The 25,584-nt window shown below is 47.2% G+C and overlaps 1 protein-coding gene across 6 annotated transcripts in view; it reads left to right on the top strand.

Annotated features, from left to right (window-relative positions):
• PDE6H (phosphodiesterase 6H) overlaps positions 1–14,645 on the top strand; it is a 347,300-nt gene extending 332,655 nt beyond the window's left edge. For 3 of the 6 annotated variants that reach the window (XM_073645090.1, XM_073645087.1, XM_073645088.1), the window contains exons 2-4: positions 11,621–11,801; positions 12,446–12,486; positions 12,777–14,644. In XM_073645090.1, the coding sequence (XP_073501191.1) occupies positions 11,653–11,801; positions 12,446–12,486; positions 12,777–12,853 (267 nt within the window). In that variant the 5' untranslated portion in view covers positions 11,621–11,652 and the 3' untranslated portion in view covers positions 12,854–14,644. Of the gene's footprint in view, positions 1–10,951; positions 11,066–11,620; positions 11,802–12,445; positions 12,487–12,776 lie in introns of those variants that run through there. The other 3 variants (XM_073645092.1, XM_073645093.1, XM_073645091.1) reach the window with 2 other exon arrangements.
• Positions 14,646–25,584: the final 10,939 nt, after the last annotated feature.

Below are 25,584 nucleotides of genomic sequence, written 5' to 3' on the forward strand. Positions count from 1 at the left end.
CTATCCTGTGTGATACTGTCTGCTGAGCCGTGTATCTAATCCTATCCTGTGTGATACTGTCTGCTGAGCCATGTATCTAATCCTCTCCTGTGTGATACTGTCTGCTGAGCCGTGTATCTAATCCTATCCTGTGTGATACTGTCTGCTGAGCTGTGTATCTAATCCTCTCTTGTGTGATACTGTCTGCTGAGCCGTGTATCTAATCCTATCCTGTGTGATACCTTCCTCCTGAGCCATGTATCTAATCCTATCCTGTGTGATACTGTCTGCTGAGCCGTGTATCTAATCCTATCCTGTGTGATACCTTCCTCCTGAGCCATGTATCTAATCCTATCCTGTGTGATACTGTCTGCTGAGCTGTGTATCTAATCCTATCCTGTGTGATACTGTCTGCTGAGCCGTGTATCTAATCCTATCCTGTGTGATACTATCTGCTGAGCTGTGTATCTAATCCTATCTTGTGTGATACTGTCTGCTGAGCCGTGTATCTAATCCTATCCTGTGTGATACTATCTGCTGAGCTGTGTATCTAATCCTATCCTGTGTGATACTGTCTGCTGAGCCGTGTATCTAATCCTATCCTGTGTGATACTATCTGCTGAGCTGTGTATCTAATCCTATCCTGTGTGATACTGTCTGCTGAGCCGTGTATCTAATCCTATCCTGTGTGATACTGTCTGCTGAGCCGTGTATCTAATCCTCTCCTGTGTGATACTATCTGCTGAGCCGTGTATCTAATGTTATCCTGTGTGATACTGTCTGCTGAGCTGTGTATCTAATCCTATCCTGTGTGATACTATCTGTTGAGCTGTGTATCTAATCCTATCCTGTGTGATACTGTCTGCTGAGCCGTGTATCTAATCCTATCCTGTGTGATACTGTCTGCTGAGCCGTGTATCTAATCCTATCCTGTGTGATACTATCTGCTGAGCTGTGTATCTAATCCTCTCCTGTGTGATACTGTCTGCTGAGCCGTGTATCTAATCCTATCCTGTGTGATACTGTCTGCTGAGCTGTGTATCTAATCCTCTCCTGTGTGATACTGTCTGCTGAGCCGTGTATCTAATGTTATCCTGTGTGATACTGTCTGCTGAGCCGTGTATCTAATCCCATCCTGTGTGATACTGTCTGCTGAGCCGTGTATCTAATCCTATCCTGTGTGATACTGTCAGCTGAGCTGTGTATCTAATCCTCTCCTGTGTGATACTGTCTGCTGAGCCGTGTATCTAATCCTATCCTGTGTGATACCTTTCTCCTGAGCCGTGTATCTAATACTCTCCTGTGTGATACTGTCTGCTGAGCTGTGTATCTAATCCTCTCCTGTGTGATACTGTCTGCTGAGCCGTGTATCTAATCCTCTCCTGTGTGATACTGTCTGCTGAGCCGTGTATCTAATGTTATCCTGTGTGATACTGTCTGCTGAGCTGTGTATCTAATCCTATCCTGTGTGATACTGTCTGCTGAGCCGTGTATCTAATCCTATCCTGTGTGATACTATCTGCTGAGCCGTGTATCTAATCCTATCCTGTGTGATACTATCTGCTGAGCCGTGTATCTAATCCTATCCTGTGTGATACTGTCTGCTGAGCCGTGTATCTAATCCTATCCTGTGTGATACTGTCTGCTGAGCTGTGTATCTAATCCTCTCCTGTGTGATACTGTCTGCTGAGCCGTGTATCTAATCCTATCCTGTGTGATACTGTCTGTTGAGCTGTGTATCTAATCCTCTCCTGTGTGATACTGTCTGCTGAGCAGTGTATCTAATCCCATCCTGTGTGATACTCTCTGCTGAGCCGTGTATCTAATCCTATCCTGTGTGATACTGTCTGCTGAGCTGTGTATCTAATCCTATCTTGTGTGATACTGTCTGCTGAGCCGTGTATCTAATCCTATCCTGTGTGATACTATCTGCTGAGCCGTGTATCTAATCCTATCCTGTGTGATACTGTCTGCTGAGCCGTGTATCTAATCCTATCTTGTGTGATACTGTCTGCTGAGCCGTGTATCTAATCCTATCCTGTGTGATACTATCTGCTGAGCCGTGTATCTAATCCTATCCTGTGTGATACTATCTGCTGAGCTGTGTATCTAATCCTATCCTGTGTGATACTGTCTGCTGAGCCGTGTATCTAATCCTCTCCTGTGTGATACTGTCTGCTGAGCTGTGTATCTAATCCTATCTTGTGTGATACTGTCTGCTGAGCCGTGTATCTAATCTTATCCTGTGTGATACTATCTGCTGAGCCGTGTATCTAATCCTCTCCTGTGTGATACTATCTGCTGAGCCGTGTATCTAATGTTATCCTGTGTGATACTGTCTGCTGAGTTGTGTATCTAATCCTATCCTGTGTGATACTGTCTGCTGAGCCGTGTATCTAATCCTCTCCTGTGTGATACTGTCTGCTGAGCCGTGTATCTAATCCTATCCTGTGTGATACTGTCTGCTGAGCTGTGTATCTAATCCTCTCCTGTGTGATACCTTTCTCCTGAGCCATGTATCTAATCCTCTCCTGTGTGATAAGGTCGGCTGAGCCGTGTATCTAATCCTCTCCTGTGTGATACTGTCTGCTGAGCCGTGTATCTAATGTTATCCTGTGTGATACTGTCTGCTGAGCCGTGTATCTAATCCTATCCTGTGTGATACTGTCTGCTGAGCCGTGTATCTAATCCTATCCTGTGTGATACCTTTCTCCTGAGCCATGTATCTAATCCTATCCTGTGTGATACTGTCTGCTGAGCCGTGTATCTAATCCTATCCTGTGTGATACTATCTGCTTAGCCGTGTATCTAATCCTATCCTGTGTGATACTGTCTGCTGAGCCGTGTATCTAATCCTATCCTGTGTGATACTGTCTGCTGAGCCGTGTATCTAATCCTCTCCTGTGTGATACTGTCTGCTGAGCCGTGTATCTAATGTTATTCTGTGTGATACTGTCTGCTGAGCTGTGTATCTAATCCTATCCTGTGTGATACTGTCTGCTGAGCCGTGTATCTAATCCTCTCCTGTGTGATACTGTCTGCTGAGCTGTGTATCTAATCCTCTCCTGTGTGATACTGTCTGCTGAGCCGTGTATCTAATCCTATCCTGTGTGATACTGCCTGCTGAGCTGTGTATCTAATCCTATCCTGTGTGATACTGTCTGCTGAGCTGTGTATCTAATCCTCTCCTGTGTGATACTGTCTGCTGAGCCGTGTATCTAATCCTCTCCTGTGTGATACTGTCTGCTGAGCCGTGTATCTAATCCTCTCCTGTGTGATACTGTCTGCTGAGCCGTGTATCTAATCCTCTCCTGTGTGATACTGTCTGCTGAGCCGTGTATCTAATGTTATCCTGTGTGATACTGTCTGCTGAGCCGTGTATCTAATCCTATCCTGTGTGATACCTTTCTCCTGAGCCGTGTATCTAATCCTATCCTGTGTGATACTGTCTGCTGAGCCGTGTATCTAATCCTATCCTGTGTGATACTGTCTGCTGAGCTGTGTATCTAATCCTCTCCTGTGTGATACTGTCTGCTGAGCCGTGTATCTAATCCTATCCTGTATGATACGGTCTGCTGAGCCGTGTATCTAATCCTCTCCTGTGTGATACTGTCTGCTGAGCTGTGTATCTAATCCTATCCTGTGTGATACTGTCTGCTGAGCTGTGTATCTAATGTTATCCTGTGTGATACTGTCTGCTGAGCCGTGTATCTAATCCTATCCTGTGTGATACTGTCTGCTGAGCTGTGTATCTAATCCTCTCTTGTGTGATACTGTCTGCTGAGCCGTGTATCTAATCCTATCCTGTGTGATACTATCTGCTGAGCTGTGTATCTAATCCTATCCTGTGTGATACTATCTGCTGAGCCGTGTATCTAATCCTATCCTGTGTGATACTATCTGCTGAGCTGTGTATCTAATCCTATCCTGTGTGATACTATCTGCTGAGCCGTGTATCTAATCCTATCCTGGGTGATACTGTCTGCTGAGCCGTGTATCTAATCCTCTCCTGTGTGATACTATCTGCTGAGCCGTGTATCTAATGTTATCCTGTGTGATACTGTCTGCTGAGCTGTGTATCTAATCCTATCCTGTGTGATACTATCTGCTTAGCCGTGTATCTAATGTTATCCTGTGTGATACTATCTGCTGAGCCGTGTATCTAATACTCTCCTGTGTGATACTGTCTGCTGAGCCGTGTATCTAATCCTATCCTGTGTGATACTATCTGCTGAGCCGTGTATCTAATCCTATCCTGTGTGATACTATCTGCTGAGCCGTGTATCTAATCCTATCCTGTGTGATACTGTCTGCTGAGCCGTGTATCTAATCCTATCCTGTGTGATACTGTCTGCTGAGCTGTGTATCTAATCCTCTCCTGTGTGATACTGTCTGCTGAGCCGTGTATCTAATCCTATCCTGTGTGATACTGTCTGCTGAGCTGTGTATCTAATCCTCTCCTGTGTGATACTGTCTGCTGAGCCGTGTATCTAATCCCATTCTGTGTGATACTCTCTGCTGAGCCGTGTATCTAATCCTATCCTGTGTGATACTCTCTGCTGAGCTGTGTATCTAATCCTATCCTATGTGATACTATCTGCTGAGCCGTGTATCTAATCCTATCCTGTGTGATACTGACTGCTGAGCCGTGTATCTAATCCTTTCATGTGTGATACTGATTGCTGAGCTGTGTATCTAATCCTATCCTGTGTGATACTGACTGCTGAGCCGTGTATCTAATCCTATCCTGTGTGATACTGTCTTCTGAGCCGTGTATCTAATCCTATCCTGTGTGATACTGACTGCTGAGCCATGTATCTAATCCTATCCTGTGTGATACTGTCTTCTGAGCCGTGTATCTAATCCTATCCTGTGTAAGGCTATGTGCCCACGTTGCGGAAATGAATGGGAAAATTTGCGCATTTCCGCATGTCCTTTCCCAGAAAAACGCATGCGGAATTTCGCAAGCGTTTATAGCGCGTTTTTTGCGCGTTTTCGACATGCGGAAACGCAAAATTAATGGACATGCTGTGGATTTTTGTGCGCATCAAAAATGCTGCGGAAAAATCCGCAGCATGGGTATAGAACTTGCGGATTCTCATTGGGGACCATGGGGTGCGGATTAACAAGCGTTTCCGCTGCGGAAATTCCCCATCAAATACGCTTGTAAAACGCTACGTGGGCACATACCCTAATACTGTTTCTTAAGTGATCTTTAGTTAATGGAGCATTCTACCTAATATTTAGTCTTTACTTTGTACAATGTATCAAACATCTGTTTCTACATGGAAACCACCAACAAGTAGGCGGACTGCTGCTGCTGACAGAGTTTATGTTTATTCCATGACTTTTTAGCACAGGTCATTAATATATGAAAATGTCATTAATCTTATAGGGGTTTCCAGTTTTATGTAAATTGTGATCAAAGTATAAAAGTTCTACAACTTCATGATTTATTTACAACACTTCACTGTTTTCAAGCTCTTTGTTGCTGTTAGAGAAGCAGAGCTGAGATCCTGTACAGAACATGGATACATTGTGTGCAGAGCATGGATACATTGTGTACAGATAACATAGCATGGATACATTGTGTACAGATACAGAGCATAGATACATTGTGTACAGAGCATGGATACATTGTGTACAGAGCATGGATACATTGTGTACTGATACAGAGCATGGATACATTGTGTACTGATACAGAGCATGGATACATTGTGTACAGAGCATGGATACATTGTGTACTGATACAGAGCATGGATACATTGTGTACTGATACAGAGCATGGATACATTGTGTACAGAGCATGGATACATTGTGTGCAGAGCATGGATACATTGTGTGCAGAGCATGGATACATTGTGTACTGATACAGAGCATGGATACATTGTGTACTGATACAGAGCACGGATACATTGTGTACAGATACAGAGCACGGATACATTGTGTACTGATACAGAGCATGGATACATTGTGTACTGATACAGAGCACGGATACATTGTGTACAGATACAGAGCACGGATACATTGTGTACTAATACAGAGCACGGATACATTGTGTACAGATACAGAGCATGGATACATTGTGTACAGAGCATGGATACATTGTGTACAGAGCATGGATACATTGTGTACAGAGCATGGATACACTGTGTGCAGAGCATGGATACATTGTGTACAGAGCATGGATACATTGTGTACAGAGCATGGATACATTGTGTGCAGAGCATGGATACATTGTGTGCAGAGCATGGATACATTGTGTACTGATACAGAGCACGGATACATTGTGTACAGAGCATGGATACATTGTGTACAGAGCATGGATACATTGTGTACAGAGCATGGATACACTGTGTGCAGAGCATGGATACATTGTGTACAGAGCATGGATACATTGTGTACAGAGCATGGATACACTGTGTGCAGAGCATGGATACATTGTGTACAGAGCATGGATACATTGTGTACAGAGCATGGATACATTGTGTGCAGAGCATGGATACATTGTGTGCAGAGCATGGATACATTGTGTACTGATACAGAGCACGGATACATTGTGTACAGATACAGAGCATGGATACATTGTGTACAGATACAGAGCACGGATACATTGTGTACTGATACAGAGCATGGATACATTGTGTACTGATACAGAGCACGGATACATTGTGTACAGATACAGAGCATGGATACATTGTGTACTAATACAGAGCACGGATACATTGTGTACAGATACAGAGCACGGATACATTGTGTACAGATACAGAGCACGGATACATTGTGTACTGATACAGAGCATGGATACATTGTGTACTGATACAGAGCACGGATACATTGTGTACAGATACAGAGCATGGATACATTGTGTGCAGAGCATGGATACATTGTGTACAGAGCATGGATACATTGTGTACAGAGCATGGATACACTGTGTGCAGAGCATGGATACATTGTGTACAGAGCATGGATACATTGTGTACAGAACATGGATACATTGTGTGCAGAGTATGGATACATTGTGTACAGATACAGAGCATGGATACATTGTGTGCAGAGCATGGATACATTGTGTACAGATACAGAGCTTGGATACATTGTGTACAGATACAGAGCATGGATACATTGTGTACTGATACAGAGCATGGATACATTGTGTGCAGAGCATGGATACATTGTGTACAGAGCATGGATACATTGTGTGCAGAGCATGGATACATTGTGTACAGAGCATGGATACATTGTGTACAGAGCATGGATACACTGTGTGCAGAGCATGGATACATTGTGTACAGAGCATGGATACATTGTGTACAGAGCATGGATACATTGTGTGCAGAGTATGGATACATTGTGTACAGATACAGAGCATGGATACATTGTGTGCAGAGCATGGATACATTGTGTACAGATACAGAGCTTGGATACATTGTGTACAGATACAGAGCATGGATACATTGTGTACTGATACAGAGTATGGATACATTGTGTGCAGAGCATGGATACATTGTGTGCAGAGCATGGATACATTGTGTACAGATACAGAGCTTGGATACATTGTGTACTGATACAGAGCACGGATACATTGTGTACTGATACAGAGCACGGATACATTGTGTACTGATACAGAGCACGGATACATTGTGTACTGATACAGAGCATGGATACATTGTGTGCAGAGCATGGATACATTGTGTACAGAGCATGGATACATTGTGTGCAGAGCATGGATACATTGTGTACAGAGCATGGATACATTGTGTACTGATACAGAGCAAGGATACATTGTGTACTGATACAGAGCACGGATACATTGTGTACAGAGCATGGATACATTGTGTACAGAGCATGGATACATTGTGTGCAGAGCATGGATACATTGTGTACAGAGCATGGATACATTGTGTACTGATACAGAGCAAGGATACATTGTGTACTGATACAGAGCACGGATACATTGTGTACAGAGCATGGATACATTGTGTACAGAGCATGGATACATTGTGTGCAGAGCATGGATACATTGTGTGCAGAGCATGGATACATTGTGTAAAGCCTGAACTCTTTATTGGAGGTTCCCTGCTCTGGAGGCAGTCATACAATAACAGCAGCTTGATGACGGTTTCCATATATTAACAGATCTTACTTTATGCAGAAAAGACAAAATGAAAAATGAGTGCAGAAAGTCAGGTGGGAGCAATGAAGGAAACTGGGTTATAGAGAACAAAAATAACAAAAACCTCCGTGCATTTGTGTAGTCACTGCCCCTTGCAGGAGATTGGTCATTATTTGCTCTGTGGCGCCACCTTGTGTTTAGTGGAGAGAATGCAGCCTGGACAGAGCTCAGGACCTCTCTCTATGTAGCTTATAGCAGGGTTCCCCAACTCCAGTCCTCAAGGCCCACCAACAGGTCATGTTTTCAGGATTTCCTTAGTATTGCACAGGTGATAATTCCATCATCAGCACAGGCAATAGTTACATCACCTGTGCAATACTAAGGAAATCCTGAAAACATGACCTGTTGGTGGGCCTTGAGGACTGGAGTTGGGGAACCCTGGCTTATAGGTCCCCTGTGATTGTGCCATGTAATCATCATACACCTGTCCACTGTGTAGAGCAGGGGTCTCAAACTCGGCTGGGTATATGGGCCGCACATGGAAAAAATTTGAATTTGGGGGGCCGCATTCTTTGTTCAATGTGACATTTTTAGTGATACCATTTTTTTTGTATACACCTTTTGAACATTTTTGCCGTGTTTATTTTTTTATGGCCTGGGTCGTTATGGATGTGGCGATAATAAACGTGCACTTTTTTTGTGTTTACTTTAGTTTACATATAAAACAGCATTTTTAGTGCCCAATATTTTTTCATGCTTTATTTTATTTTTTTTACAATTTTATTTCCCCCAATTGGCCACATACAGTAATATTGTCTTACAATTAGCATCATATAGTAATAATGGAAAACATCTTGTAGTAATGTTCCCCATCCAAGTCCCCATCTTGTACTAATGTGCCTCATCCAGGTCCCCATCTTGGGGCTATGTGCCCCATCCAGGTCCCCATCCTGTGGCAATGTTCCCCATCCAGGTCCCCATCCTGTGGCTCTGGTCCCCATCTTGTGGCTCTGTGCCCCATCCAGGTCCCCATCTTGTGGCTATGTGCCCCATCCAGGTCCACATCTTGTGGCTATGTGCCCCATCCAGGTCCACATCTTGAGGCTATGTGCCCCATCCAGGTCCCCATCTTGAGGCTCTGTGCCCCATCCAGGTCCCCATCCTGTGGCAATGTTCCCCATCCAGGTCCCCATCTTGAGGCTATGTGCCCCATCCAGGTCCCCATCTTGAGGCTCTGTGCCCCATCCAGGTCCCCATCCTGTGGCAATGTTCCCCATCCAGGTCCCCATCTTGTGGCTATGTGCCCCATCCAGGTCCCCATCTTGTGGCTATGTGCCCCATCCAGGTCCCCATCTTGTGGCTATGTGCCCCATCCAGGTCCACATCTTGAGGCTATGTGCCCCATCCAGGTCCACATCTTGAGGCTCTGTGCCCCATCCAGGTCCCCATCTTGTGGCTCTGTGCCCCATCCAGGTCCCCATCTTGTGGCTATGTGCCCCATCCAGATCCCCATCTTGTGGCTATGTGCCCCATCCAGGTCCCCATCTTGTGGCTATGTGCCCCATCCAGGTCCCCATCTTGTGGCTCTGTGCCCCATCCAGGTCCCCATCTTGTGGCTATGTGCCCCATCCAGGTCCCCATCTTGTGGCTATGTGCCCCATCCAGGTCCCCTCTTGTGGCTATGTGCCCCATCCAGGTCCCCATCTTGTGGCTATGTGCCCCATCCAGGTCCCCATCTTGTGGCTATGTGCCCCATCCAGGTCCACATCTTGTGGCTATGTGCCCCATCCAGGTCCCCTCTTGAGGCTATGTGCCCCATCCAGGTCCCCATCTTGTGGCTCTGTGCCCCATCCAGGTCCCCATCTTGTGGCTATGTGCCCCATCCAGGTCCCCATCTTGTGGCTATGTGCCCCATCCAGGTCCCCTCTTGTGGCTATGTGCCCCATCCAGGTCCACATCTTGAGGCTATGTGCCCCATCCAGGTCCACATCTTGAGGCTCTGTGCCCCATCCAGGTCCCCATCTTGTGGCTATGTGCCCCATCCAGGTCCCCATGCTGTGGCTATGTGCCTCATCCAGGTCCCCATCTTGTGGCTCTGTGCCCCATCCAGGTCCCCATCTTGTGGCTATGTGCCTCATCCAGGTCCCCTCTTGTGGCTATGTGCCCCATCCAGGTCCCCGTCCTGTGGCTATGTGCCTCATCCAGGTCCCCTCTTGTGGCTATGTGCCCCATCCAGGTCCCCTCTTGTGGCTATGTGCTCCATCCAGGTCCCCTCTTGTGGCTATGTGCCCCATCCAGGTCCCATCTTGTGGCTATGTGCCCCATCCAGGTCCCCTCTTGTGGCTCTGTGCCTCATCCAGGTCCCCTCTTGTGGCTATGTGCTCCATCCAGGTCCCCTCTTGTGGCTCTGTGCCTCATCCAGGTCCCCTCTTGTGGCTATGTGCTCCATCCAGGTCCCCTCTTGTGGCTATGTGCCCCATCCAGGTCCCATCTTGTGGCTATGTGCCCCATCCAGGTCCCCTCTTGTGGCTCTGTGCCTCATCCAGGTCCCCATCCTGTGGCTATGTGCCCCCTGTGTTGTTCTTCACACACATAAAATAGAAAAAAAAAAGATGATTCTCACCTGTCCTCCGTTCCCTCGGCGGCCTTCCTGCAGATGTGGCCCGCAGGCACCACAGAGTCCGACCCCTTGACGATCCCGACCTGGTCCAGGAGGAGCCGCCGACAGCAGCGCTGCATTGCCGCACAGAGACTGTCTCCCAGCATAGCATTTTCAATGTCAGCCGCCGGCCAATCAGAGGCCAGCAGCTGACATCTGCATATGGCAATGACGTCATACTCGCTGCGCCGACACGCAGATATCAGCTGCTGGCCTCTGATTGGCCGGCGGCTGGCATTGAAAATGCTGTGCTGGGAGACAGTCTCTGTGCGGCAATGCAGCGCTGCTGTCGGCGGCTCCTCCTGGACCAGGTCGGGATCGTCAAGGGGTCTGTGCCTGCGGGCCGCGTGTTTGAGACCCCTGGTGTAGAGGAAAATAGCATCAAGTGGAGGAGCCTGGTTAAATAGTTAAAGGGGTTGCCTCATCTAAATGGTTAAAAGTGCATGCAAAAACAAATTACTGATTTAACTCATTAAAAATCCTCTCAACTCTCAGAAACAGAGGGATGTTTAATTGTATAGTCTACAGCTCGTTACCTAGGTTACCGACCACCTCCGCAAGGGCCAGTTTTCAAGGCAAGGAGAGCGCCTGCAAGCTGTTTGCTGCCCAGATCCAGCCAGTTGTTTTATCACCGAGCTCCTCCGCTGCTGCAGTTTGGGCCACAGAATCAGCCATTTGGGCCACTGTCAATCTTCAGGAGCACTCAGGAAGCCGAGAGGTCGTGGAGCGCTGCGCTCCTGCAGAACTAGCTCCTGTACATAAGGGATAGACACAAGAAGCGATGGTGACATCACAGATGGGTGCAATGATACATTGTAGCAAAGCTTCACCTTCTGGAAGTAACTTTACCCTACATTCTGTCTTAGGTTCCTGAGACTGGAGTACAACACAGACAGACATGAATTCCAGCTCACCAGCATCCAGCGCCTTGGCCCCTGCAAACAGCAGTAATGCTGGTCCCACCACACCTCGGAAGGGACCCCCCAAATTCAAACAGAGGCAGACCCGCCAGTTCAAGAGCAAACCACCAAAGAAAGGAATAAAAGGGTGAGTCCGTGTATTACGAGTCCGTGTCAGGGCATGATGTAGATGAAAGGTGATGACCTGTGGCTCCCCAGCTGTTGTACAACTACAACTCCCAGCATGCCCCTTCTATGTGGAGAGATCTACAGGATATTAACCTCTGACCTGCTGCAGCTTATGGTCACTACCGACCTGCTGGGGACTCGGAAAACCATAATCCTGATGATGGGGTCAGATCCTCCCTGAGCCTTGTGTGAACTGTGCTCATAAGCCTGGACACCCGTCTGTTCCATCCTCTACTTCAAAATGTTTTACCACCTTCAGCCGAGGCTATTACTGTGCAAGGGGTGAGAAAGATCAAAGGGGGGGCGGCTGAGCCCTCTGACGCAGGGCCTAAGGGGGCAATGTTACCCTTCATGCTCTGCACAGTGTATAGAGGTTTAGCCCAAAGTGTCCCATGTTAGTAGAGTTTCCCTTTATAGGTGGTGTTTTAATTCTGGGTGGGGGGTCTGACATTTATATGCAGGAGTGGGTAACAAAAATCATTAAAACGATGTGTGACGATGTATACAGACATTACAGGGAGAGTAAATGGAGTGGAGGGAATCATCCTGAGATCTATCCTGATGTTTGGGGTTGATCGATCTGATTTTGCTTTTATCTCGCAGGTTCGGAGATGATATTCCGGGGATGGAAGGACTTGGAACAGGTGAGGAACCTTGGTCATCACTTCTAGATAATGAGAGTCCTGGAGCAGACACCTCGTACCCCGTTGGCTTTATTGTGGGGCAGATTGACCCTAGACCGCTCCTGCTTTCCCTGCCCCTATGGTCGGCACTCACAATCCTGTATATCTGGATATACTTTTGCATTTCCCTTATATAATATCCCCATGTGGGCGGTCATGTGGAAGGTCCTATCTCCTACGTCTCCTCAGTAGGTGCAGAGGACATAGGACGGAGCGTGGAAGGTTTGATAACGTCTTCTTCTCTCCCGCAGACATCACTGTCATCTGCCCATGGGAGGCCTTCAGTCACCTGGAGTTACACGAGCTCGCTCAGTTTGGTATCATCTAACATTTCTCCTGACGTCTTCGTACCATCACCTTCTTCAGGAGAAGACGAACAAGAAACTACAAGTAACGTCTACCGCTACCCCAACACACGCCATATCACCCGCTGCGCCCCCTTTAGCCGCCCCCTGCAACTGCACCACCAGGAGAAACGTTCATTCCTCAAGATGGATATTAAAATAATAAAATAGACGGAGCTTCTTCCCCTTACGATGAACCGATCCGCCCGGCATCGCTGACGGACGTTACGTTATATCGTGCTCCTGCGGCGGACGCCATATTGTTTGTTTTAGAAAAATTTTCCTTTTTTTGTTATAGAAAATGAAGTTTTAGCAAAAAATCAGCAGAGAATATCCAGCGTCTCGTGTTATTAGTGATGCTGCGGAGATGGCGAGCACCAGAAAGGCAGCCACAACAAGAGATACATTGTAACAATAAGAGAAATTGGAATAAAAATAAACAAAAGAAGATAATGAATCATTATAAGAGGAAAGTACCAAACAATAATAATGACAGGACGAGATAGATTTAGATTTATTAGATACTTTTCTGTATGTGGAGATCTGTCACATTGCCAGAGGCGTAACTGCTATGGGTGCCATGGTTGAAATCGCTCTAGGACCCTTGAGCCTAGGGGGGCCCAAAAGGTGACTTTGGCCTATGTGAAAAGACCATTACTATTGAAGATTTGCAATAATTGGGAGCCCCATTGAAGCTTTTACATCCGAGCCCACGAGCTTCATGTTATGCCACTGCTCATTGCTCTTGCTCCGCTTCGCAGATGGCAGATTATAGAGCAGGAGGAGCGGATCGATATATTGTTTTGTAGGAAAAGATTCAGTTAAATGTATAATTGATCGATACAAATCTGTGGTCATTCTGAGCTGAAGAGTCCGGAGGGCGGAGTCGATGATTGACTGCCTTCTCTGTAGGCTCCGCCCCTCGGACTCCTGAGCTCAGACGGAGCAGAGATTTAGATCTATGTATTATAAGTTTTACTGAGTCTTCTCCTACAGAATTATATATATCGATCCGCTCCTCCTTCTCTGTAACCTGCTGCCTGCAGGGAGGGGCTGTAACAATGTGAACGGATCCCTATAAATTCTGTGTTCCATATATTATATATGATTAATAGACTTTATGTTCCATAGATCCTAACGTGATTTCCTATAGAAATATATTTTTTTTCATTATAAGAAATGCAGTTTTTACAGGAATAGCAGAGAATATCCAGCGGATATCCAGGAGAGTGATCACAATATAATAATAATGATACATGCTAAATATATTTCATTACAATGTTATATTGAAACGATAATAAATAATACTCTGATCATTGTCATGTAACAGCTATAATGTGACGATGATGTAATATCGGTATATTGAGCCTTGTCTCAGGTTTGATCAGTGGAACTTTATCCCATACATCAAAAAGTAGAGAACGCGATGTTCCTTCTGTGAATTTGTTCCTCTGGTTACAATAAATTGGTTATCGGACCTGCAGCCATGAAATCGTCTCCATGTAAGAAATCATTTCAATTGTTTGCAGAGCTGCGTCTCCATGGTTACAGACTACAAACATCGCGTAGTCAGACCCTGCAAAAAAGAGCATCCCACTAAATTACCATTATTAATATGATCGATGATCGGACAGAAATCCCGACACTGGAGTCTCCAGGAATCGCTGCAGGTTCTCCTTCACTTCAAATTGTTACTAAATGTTTCATTTGCGGGTTCTGTTAAACTATTCTTTAAAAGAAAAAAATTATTATGATGAAATAAATTGATGCCATTGGTGTCACTGACTGAAATAATCTTTGTCTTCATTATTAAATGGATTAAAGATACAAAATAGATTGATAATAGATAGATGATAGATGTATAGATAGATAATAGATAGATAATAAATTGATAGATGATATATAATCGATGATAGATTATTATTATTATTTATTATTATAGCGCCATTTATTCTGTGGCACTTTACATGTGAAGAGGGGCATACATACAAGAACAATTACAATAATCTTGAACAAAAACGCAGCTGATCCAGGAAGAGCGAGGATCCTGCCCGCGAGGGCTCACAGTCTACAGGGGATGGGTGAGGATACAGTAGGTGAGGGTAGAGCTGGTCGTGCAGCGGTATGGTGGAGCGAGGACCCTGCCCGCGAGGGCTCAGTCTACAGGGGATGGGTGAGGATACAGTAGGTGAGGGTAGAGCTGGTCGTGCAGCGGTATGGTGGAGCGAGGACCCTGCCCGCGAGGGCTCAGTCTACAGGGGATGGGTGAGGATACAGTAGGTGGGGGTAGAGCTGGTCGTGTAGAGGTATGGTGGAGCGAGGACCCTGCCCGCGAGGGCTCACAGTCTACAGGGGATGGGTGAGGATACAGTAGGTGAGGGTAGAGCTGGTCGTGCAGCGGTATGGTGGAGAGAGGACCCTGCCCGCGAGGGCTCACAGTCTACAGGGGATGGGTGAGGATACAGTAGGTGAGGGTAGAGCTGGTCGTGCAGTGGTATGGTGGAGCGAGGACCCTGCCCGCGAGGGCTCACAGTCTACAGGGGATTGGTGAGGATACAGTAGGTGAGGGTAGAGCTGGTCGTGCAGCGGTATGGTGGAGCGAGGACCCTGCCCGCGAGGGATCACAGTCTACAGGGGATGGGTGAGGATACAGTAGGTGAGGGGAGAGCTGGTCGTACAGCGGTATGGTGGAGCGAGGACCCTGCCCGCGAGGGCTCACAATCTACAGGGGATGGGTGAGGATACAGTAGGTGAGGGTAGAGCTGGTCGTACAGCGGTATGGTGGAGCGAGGACCCTGCCCGCGAGGGCTCACAGTCTACAAGGGATGGGTGAGGATACAGGAGGTGAGGGTAGAGCTGGTCGTGCAGCGGTATGGTGGAGCGAGGACCCTGCCCGCGAGGGCTCACAGTCTACAGGGGATGGGTGAGGATACAGTAGGTGAGGGTAGAGCTGGTCGTGCAGCGGTATGGTGGAGCGAGGACCCTGCCCGCGAGGGCTCACAATCTACGAGGGATGGGTGAGGATACAGTAGGTGAGGGTAGAGCTGGTCATACAGCGGTATGGTGGAGCGAGGACCCTGCCTGCGAGGGCTCACAATCTACGAGGGATGGGTGAGGATACAGTAGGTGAGGGTAGAGCTGGTCGTGCAGCGGTATGGTGGAGCGAGGACCCAGCCCGCGAGGGCTCACAGTCTACAGGGGATGGGTGAGGATACAGTAGGTGAGGGTAGAGCTGGTCGTGCAGCGGTATGGTGGAGCGAGGACCCTGCCCGCGAGGGCTCACAGTCTACAAGGGATGGGTGAGGATACAGTAGGTGAGGGTAGAGCTGGTCGTGCAGCGGTATGGTGGAGCAAGGACCCTGCCCGCGAGGGCTCACAGTCTACAGGAGATGGGTGAGGATACAGTAGGTGAGGGTAGAGCTGGTCGTGCAGCGGTATGGTGGAGCGAGGACCCTGCCCGCGAGGCTCACAGTCTACAAGGGATGGGTGAGGATACAGTAGGTGAGGGTAGAGCTGGTCGTGCAGCGGTATGGTGGAGCGAGGACCCTGCCCGCGAGGGCTCACAGTCTACAAGGGATGGGTGAGGATACAGTAGGTGAGGGTAGAGCTGGTCGTGCAGCGGTATGGTGGAGCGAGGACCCTGCCCGCGAGGGCTCACAATCTACAAGGGATGGGTGAGGATACAGTAGGTGAGGGTAGAGCTGGTCGTGCAGCGGTATGGTGGAGCGAGGACCCTGCCCGCGAGGGCTCACAGTCTACAAGGGATGAGTGAGGATACAGTAGGTGAGGGTAGAGCTGGTCGTGCAGCGGTATGGTGGAGCGAGGACCCTGCCCGCGAGGGCTCACAGTCTACAAGGGATGGGTGAGGATACAGTAGGTGAGGGTAGAGCTGGTCGTGCAGCGGTGTGGTGGAGCGGTGGTTACTGCAGGTTGTAGGCTTGTCGGAAGAGGTGGGTCTTCAGGCTCCTTTTGAAGGTTTCCACGGTAGGAGAGAGTCTGATATATTGGGGTACAGATTTCCAGAGCAGAGGGGAAGCACAGGAGAAATCTTGTATACGATTGTGGGAAGAGGAGATAAGAGAAGAGTAGAGAAGGAGATCTTGTGAGGATCGGAGGCTGCGTGCAGGTATGTAACGGGATACTAGGTCGGAGATATATGGAGGAGATAGGTTGTGAATGGCTTTGTATGCCGTGGTTAGGGGTGAACTGGAGTCTCTGGGCAATGGGGAGCCAGTGAAGGGATTGACAGAGGGGAGAGGACGGGGAATAGCGGGGGGACAGGTGGATTAGTCGAGCAGCAGAGTTTAGGATAGATTGGAGGGGTGCGAGAGTGTTAGAGGGGAGGCCACAGAGCAGGAGGTTGCAGTAGTTGAGGCGGGAGATGATGAGGACGTGCACTAGTGAGGGGATGGTAGAAGACTCTTACCCCACTTCCCTGTAATGCTGACTGATTATATGTGTATCACAGTGATCATATAATGTGCTGTTCATGACAGGGCCATTACATGACAGTTAATATGTGCCTGTCATATCCTGTAAGTTCAGGATATAGTTATACAGATGGACGTGCCCCTACTGGGTGTAGCTTTAGACTGAAGGATCTCTAGGAGAATTAGAGAATCCATCTTAGTGCCGTGAGTAGTGAGTCTCAGAGAAGACAGGAGACAGTGAAAGAGTCTAGAAGAGTAAGAGAAAGAGGGAAGACAGATTGTTCCTTGTGTGGAACTACAAGGCTCATGAGGAAAATGATCTAGTTACAGAGGCAGCCGGACGACACAAGCAAGTGGGGAACCCTGCAAGAGAAAATGTTACAAGTCCAGGAAGCGTACTGCCCAGCGAGAAAGGAACCTTGGGACAAGGCATCGCCCTGCTGTGGGTACTGAAACAGGGAGCACGTCTCTATGAGCAGCCCCTGGGACTGATATAAGCAAGGACACAGGGAATCAGGGCATAGCGACACACGTGGACCCGTATGACTCTAGCCCTAAGGAAAATGCAGGCATTTAAGATCTCTCCTCACTACTGTGCCATACCTGTTGCCAGAAACAAAGTGCAGACGGTAACTCTGAGAATGGAGCCTGTGTCCTGTGCGGCAAGAATAGGCGGATTATAATGAGGGCAATCCAGGCGACCGCCCGGGGCCCCGAGCCTCCAGAGGGCCCGTGGCTCCGGGCGGGGTGTCTATGTCCGGATTGCCCTCATTATATGTGCGGGCCGCCGCCGCGGCACATACCGGCATCAGTGGCGGGAGGGGGGGCCCGGACCGCTCCCCCAGCAGCGGCGCACGGCCGCTATTTCTTCATCGGCCAGGCCAGCACTGCAGCAGTTAACTTCCCTGTGCTGGCCCGGCCGCGTCACTGCTAGGAGACAATGCCCTGTGCGCGGCTGTGTCTCCTAGCTGTGACGTCATGCAGTGCGCCCCGGCCTGCACTGCTACTTACCACCGGAGAGCCTGAGGACTGGAGCCGAGCCGGGAGATGGTGAGTCTGGGTGTGTGTGTGTGTGTGTGTGTATATATATGTATGTGTGTATGTATGTGTGTGTATGTATGTATGTGTGTGTGTATGTATATTTATGTATGTGTGTGTGTGTATATATGTATGTATGTATGTATGTATGTATGTGTGTGTGTATGTATATTTATGTATGTATGTGTGTGTGTGTGTGTATATATGTATGTATGTGTGTGTATATGTATGTATGTATGTGTGTGTGTATATGTGTGTGTATGTATATATATGTGTGTGTGTGTGTGTGTGTGTGTGTATATATATGTGTGTGTGTGTGTGTGTGTGTGTATATATATGTGTGTGTATGTGTATGTGTGTATGTATATATATGTGTGTGTGTGTGTGTGTGTGTATGTATATATATGTGTGTGTGTGTGTGTGTATATATATGTGTGTGTATGTGTATGTGTGTATGTATGTATGTGAATATGTATGTGTATGTGTGTGTATGTATGTGTATATGTATGTGTGTGTGTGTATGTATGTGTGTATATGTATGTATGTATGTATGTGTGTGTGTATATGTATGTATGTATGTGTGTGTGTATGTGTATATATGTGTGTGTGTGTGTATGTTCAGGCAGATATCATTGTGTGATGTTTGTTTATATGTATTTTTGTGTTTCAAATGTGTTTATGCGTGTATGTATATCTGTATATGTTTGTGTGTGTGTGCGACTGCGTGCGGCCTCCTGCTGAGTATAGATGGCGCCGTGCGGCCTCCTACTGTTTCTGGGGGGGGGTGCCGTGCGGCCTCCCACTGTGTATTTATGGCACCGTGCGGCATCCTGCTGTGTATAGATGACGCCGTGCGGCCCCCTGCTGCGTATAGATGGCGCCGTGCGGCCCCCTGCTGCGTATAGATGGCGCCGTGCGGCCCCCTGCTGTGTATAGATGGCGCCGTGCGGCCCCCTGCTGTGTATAGATGGCGCCGTGCGGCCCCCTGCTGTGTATAGATGGCGCCGTGCGGCCTCCTGCTGTGTATAGATGGCGCCGTGCGGCCTCCTGCTGTGTATAGATGGCGCCGTGCGCCTCCTGCTGTGTATAGATGGCGCCATGCGGCCCCCTGCTGTGTATAGATGGCGCCGTGCGGCCCCCTGCTGTGTATAGATGGCGTCGTGCGACCTCCTGCTGTGTATAGATGGCGCCGTGCGACCTACTGCTGTGTATAGATGACGCCGTGCGGCCCCCTGCTGTGTATAGATGGCGCCGTGCGGCCCCCTGCTGTGTATAGATGGCGCCGTGCAGCCTCCTGCTGTGTATAGATGGCGCCGTGCGGCCTCCTGCTGTGTATAGATGGCGCCGTGCGGCCTCCTGATGTGTATAGATGGCGCCGTGCGCCTCCTGCTGTGTATAGATGGCGCCGTGTGCCTCCTGCTGTGTATAGATGGCGCCGTGCGGCCTCCTGCTGTGTATAGATGGCTACGTGCGGCCTCCTGCTGTGTATAGATGGCTACATGCGGCCTCCTGCTGAGTATAGATGGCGCCGTGCGGCCTCCTGCTGTGTATAGATGGCGCCGTGCGCCTCCTGCTGTGTATAGATGGCGCCGTGTGGCCCCCTGCTGTGTATAGATGGCGCCGTGCGGCCCCCTGCTGTGTATAGATGGCGCCGTGCGCCTCCTGCTGTGTATAGATGGCGCCGTGCGGCCCCCTGCTGTGTATAGATGGCGCCGTGCGGCCCCCTGCTGTGTATAGATGGCGCCGTGCGCCTCCTGCTGTGTATAGATGGCGCCGTGCGGCCTCCTGCTGTGTATAGATGGCGCCGTGCGCCTCCTGCTGTGTATAGATGGCGCCGTGCGGCCTCCTGCTGTGTATAGATGGCTACGTGCGGCCTCCTGCTGTGTATAGATGGCTACGTGCGGCCTCCTGCTGAGTATAGATGGCACCGTGCGGTCTCCTGCTGTCTCTGGGGGGGGGGCGCCGTGCGGCCTCCCGCTGTGTATAGATGGCACCGTGCGGCCTCCCTCTGTGTATAGATGGCTATGTGTTCTCAATATTGAGTCACACAATTAATGTAAGGCTATGTGCCCACGATACAGAAATGTTCCGGATTTTTTTTTTTAGCGTTTCTGCATCTCCCTGGCAGAAAAAACGCATGCGGATTGTACATGCGGATTGTACATTCGGATTGCACATGCGTTTTTCCTGCCAGGGACATGCGGATGTGTAGCGTTCTTCACTGACATTTCTGCATGCGAGTTGACAAGCGATTTTAGCATCACTAGGAAAGTGCTTGAGAACTTGGTCACACTTTATAAATCCATGCAACCGGCAACCGGCATATATAGTGTGACCGTAAAAGAATGGTAAAAAATAAAAAATATATACTTACCTTCTGATGGCCTGCCGACGTCAGCGGTCGCATGACCCGTCACATGACCAAATGACGTCATGGCAGGTCCTTTTCAGACCATCGCGAGCTGCCGGGGAGCCAGGACGCATCGGATAAAGACACCGGGGGCCATCAGAAGGCGAGTATAATGTATATTTTTTATTGTATTCTTTTTTTACAGGTTCTATGGTACCCGGGTCCGGGGGAGAGTCTCCTGTCCTCCACACCCGGGTACCATCCGCACATTGAAACGCATGGATTCTGCATGTACATATACAGTGATGTGGATTCCACGCGTTCTAATGCAAGTCAATGGCGGCGAAAACGCCGCGCTTCCGCAAAATAATTGGTAATGCTGCGGATTTTTCCGCAATGATAATCCGCAGCGGATATTTCCGCAGCATGTGCACAGCATGCGGATTATCATTGGGGAACATGGCAGACCTTCTACCAAGCGTTTTTTAAGCATTTCCGCAGCGCAATTGCCGCTGCGGAAACGCTTAAGAAACGCATAGTGGGCACACAGCCTAAAAAAAATATATTATAATTAATATTGTGGCAAATTAATTTCACGTGAACTATCACAGGGGATCATGTGACATGTCACGTGATAAATCAGGTGTGTGTTGAGGGGGGGGGTGTCTGGGGGGGGGGGCCGCGCCTTCTAAACTGCCCGGGGCCCTTGCTACTCTTAATCCACCCCTGGCGGCAAGTGATGAAGAATGAATACCCTGTTACTCCATGTTCACCTGTCTGCCTGTGCATAAAAAGAACCCTGTTAATAACAGCTGGTTTGGCTTCTTGACTGAGAGGGTTAAACGGGACGGTTCTGCACCCAGCGCATTAACGGGGACGGTGGAGATCTCAGATCTCGAAGCATCGTCGCACATGCAGCCTCGCAGTGCACTATTTCCTGTAGTGGGCCGGGGTGTCAGAGAAGCGACACTCACCCATGACTACAACCCTGCCCCCATTACACACTGGGGTTGTTGCAGATTCATGGTTGAGGAATGTGCGGATCCGGGAGATGTTTTTGAGTTGGAGTCGGCAGGAAGTGGAAAGGGCTTGAAGGAGAGATGAAAGTCCAGGGTTACCCCGAGGCAGCGAGCTTGAGGGACTGGGGAGAGTGGACAGCCATTGACGTTGATGGATAGGTCAGATGGGGGGGACAAATGAGGTGGGGGGAAGATGATGAATTCAGTTTTGTCCATGTTAAGTTTTAGAAATCTATCAGAGAAGAAGGATGAGATGGCGGACAGACATTGTGGGATTCTGGTTAGTAAGGAGGAGATATCAGGTCCAGAGAGGTAGATCTGTGTGTCATCAGCATAGATAGATGATAGATACATGATAGATGATAGATAGATAATAGATAATAGATAGATGATAGATAATAGATAATAGATAGATGATAGATAGATAGATGATAGATAATATATAGATGATAGATAGATGATAGATAATAGATAGATGATAGATAGATGATAGATAATAGATAGATGATAGATAATAGATAGATGATAGATAGATGATAGATAATAGATAGATGATAGATAGATAACAGATAGATAATAGATGATATATAGATAATAGATAGATGATAGATAATAGATAGATGATAGATAGATGATAGATAATAGATAATAGATAGATGATATATAGATAATAGATAGATGATAGATAGATGATAGATAGATGATAGATAATAGATAGATAATAGATAGATGATAGATAGATAATAGATAGATGATAGATAGATAGATGATAGATAATAGATAGATAGATAATAGATAGATGATAGATAATAGATAGATGATAGATAATAGATAGATAGATAGATAATAGATAGATGATAGATAGATGATAGATAATAGATAGATGATAGATGATAGATAGATAGATGATAGATAATAGATAGATGATAGATAGATAATAGATAGATAGATGATAGATAATAGATAGATGATAGATAGATAATAGATAGATGATAGATAGATAGATGATAAATAATAGATAGATGATAGATGATAGATAGATGATAGATAGATAATAGATGATAGATAATAGATAGATGATAGATAGATGATAGATAATAGATAGATAATAGATAGATGATAGATAATAGATAGATGATAGATAGATAATAGATAGATGATAGATAATAGATAGATAATAGATAGATGATAGATAATAGATGATAGATAATAGATAGATGATAGATAGATGATAGATAATAGATAGATAATAGATAGATGATAGATAATAGATAGATGATAGATAGATAATAGATAGATAGATAATAGATAGATGATAGATAATAGATAGATAATAGATAGATGATAGATAATAGATAGATGATAGATAGATAATAGATAGATAGATAATAGATAGATGATAGATAGATAATAGATAGATAGATAATAGATAGATGATAGATAGATAGATAATAGATAGATGATAGATAGATAGATAATAGATAGATGATAGATAGATAGATGATAGATAATAGATAGATAATAGACAGATGCTTTGCTTGGCGTCTCCTCGTTACCTTCTGGTTGAGGTCAGTGATCTGTTTGTGGATGTTAATAATTGATATGGAGAATTATGTGCGGACGCCGCGTCCATCGCTGCAGTCACAGATAGGAGTCCACAAAAAGGAAATAGAGATAAAATCACAAAAAAAATCCAGAATGTACCGTCCTATGAATGATGTATTCTGCTTGTCAGGGAAGGGTTTATTACGACTTCTTCTTCCTGTAGATCAGGGGTCGGGAACCTGTGGCTCTTTTGAAGGCTGCATCGGGCTCGCTCTACCTGCCACTGACAGCTTAAAATGGCGCTGCCGCTTCTGATCCGCACCACAGGAAGCCGTCACCCGGGATATAAGGCGCTCGCCCTCCTGACAGCTAGAGCGGCGCTGCAGCGAGCGGAGCTGCTATGATGGGGTGAGTCATCATTAAGCGCAGACCGGAGGCGAGCTCACCAGCAGGTATAGGGAGTTCCCGCGCTGTCAGCCATCGTTCTCCTCACCCCAGCGTAGCAGCAACTGAGCTCCGCTCGCTCTAGCGCCGCTCCAGCTGTCAGGAGGACGGGCGCCTTATAGGGGTGACGGCTTCCTGTGGTGCGGATCAGAAGCGGCGGCGCCATTTTAAACTCCACTGGCGGGAATCAGCAGCCGCATCAGTCAGTCAGAGCGTCTGAATACAGGTAACGCTCTTACTTCATACCACCAGTCAATTAGGGGGGGGGCGCCAGTTACCTATATACCTGAAGGCCTCGGACATGTGGGTGAATAAGTTCAAGTCACTGAATGAAGATTTGGAAAGACTTGCACGACAGCAAGCAGAGTTGGCGAGAAATGAAAAAACTTCAACCCGCGGACCAGCCGATTGTCAAAAGGACCTCACTAAACCATCCAATTGGTAGAAGCGACAGGCGGTGTGTACAAAGAGCAGAGACTTAATCATTGCGAGCTTACGACCTGCACTTATGGGAATTCTATCATATTCTATGAGTTCAGGTTTGTGTCTGTGAATCAGGGCATTGAAGGCAAAGCCATCGCTCCAGCTGATGTGGAAGTTCTGTACATTCTTAGAAGTCGCCGTCTTCCGCTGACACCAGAGCAATAATCCTTCCTTTGCAGAAGTTTCTTCTTCCACAGAGATATCCTGAATGGTGAAGTGAAGAATAACCGTCCAGATCATTCCTAAAGGCATCTTGGCATTTCCATCTACAATTTTTTCAGCTCCAATGGAGCCCAGCTTCACGCCTTTAATTCACGCTTTTTTGATGTTATTGATCTTATGGACTCTCATCTTTTCCCGTTCGGGTTTGGGAGACGCTCTCCTGAAATATATTCAAGTAGTAACATGAATTTTAAGAGTTTTAACTAGTGATGAGCGAGCACTAAAATGCTCGGGTGCTCGATGCTCGGGTCGAGCACATTGGAATACTCCGGTGTTCGACCTGAGCAACGAGCCCAATGTAAGTCTATGGGAAACTCGAGCATTTTTCAGGCGGCTCCCCCCGGGGGTCTGCAGAGGGCCTAAAAATTGCCTAAATCGACGCAAACAGTGCTCAAATGACATGGGAACAGCATGGGGAAGACCCCTAGAAGCATTTCTGACCCCCAGGTCACTGCTGTCAACAATGTTGTCAGAGTATTACGCCACTTTTACAGACTCACAATAAAACATACAAAAACAAAACTAAAATGGATTTTCCTGGGAAATATGTTAAGGAACATCCTTTCCAGGGTAAAGACTTGTGTATAAGGCAAAATAAATAACCAAAATCAAAACACTGGGAAATTTCATTTTAACATTTTACAACCTTATCTGGTCATGTGGTGTGTGAGATATCATCAGACACATCGTGTTTTATTTATGAAGGAGGGACTCTGAAAGTCATAAAGCCTATTTTTATAGAACCATCAGGCGGCCCTTACTATTCTTAAAGGGCCAGCAGTCGGCGCTCACTATTCTTAGAGAGCCATCAGCCAGCTATGCTTTGTTGTTCCCATTACTAAACAGTAGGTCTCCTATACTGTTATTGCATATGCAGTGAGTGGCAGGGCTGCCCAAAATTTGGACGCACCCCAATACCCCTTTGAAGATTTGGACGCACTCCAATGCCCCTTGGAAGAGACGTAGAGGAGGGCCTCCAGAAAAACAATGTTCCCATTATTAGGAAGTGGGTATCCCATTGTGTTTGCCTATGCAGTGAATGCAAGGATTGCCAAAAATTTGGAGGCACTTCAATGCCCCATGGAAGAGACGTGGAGGTCAGAGGGCCTCCTGAAAACAAAGTTCCCATTATTAGGAAGCGTATACCCATGTGTGGGTGTGAAAAGGTGCATGGGAATACACCT

Source organism: Phyllobates terribilis, unplaced genomic scaffold (assembly GCF_046119375.1).
Source record: "Phyllobates terribilis strain yellow unplaced genomic scaffold, ASM4611937v1 Scaffold_8__6_contigs__length_399053987, whole genome shotgun sequence".
In the NCBI taxonomy this organism is placed as follows: Eukaryota; Metazoa; Chordata; class Amphibia; order Anura; family Dendrobatidae; genus Phyllobates; species Phyllobates terribilis.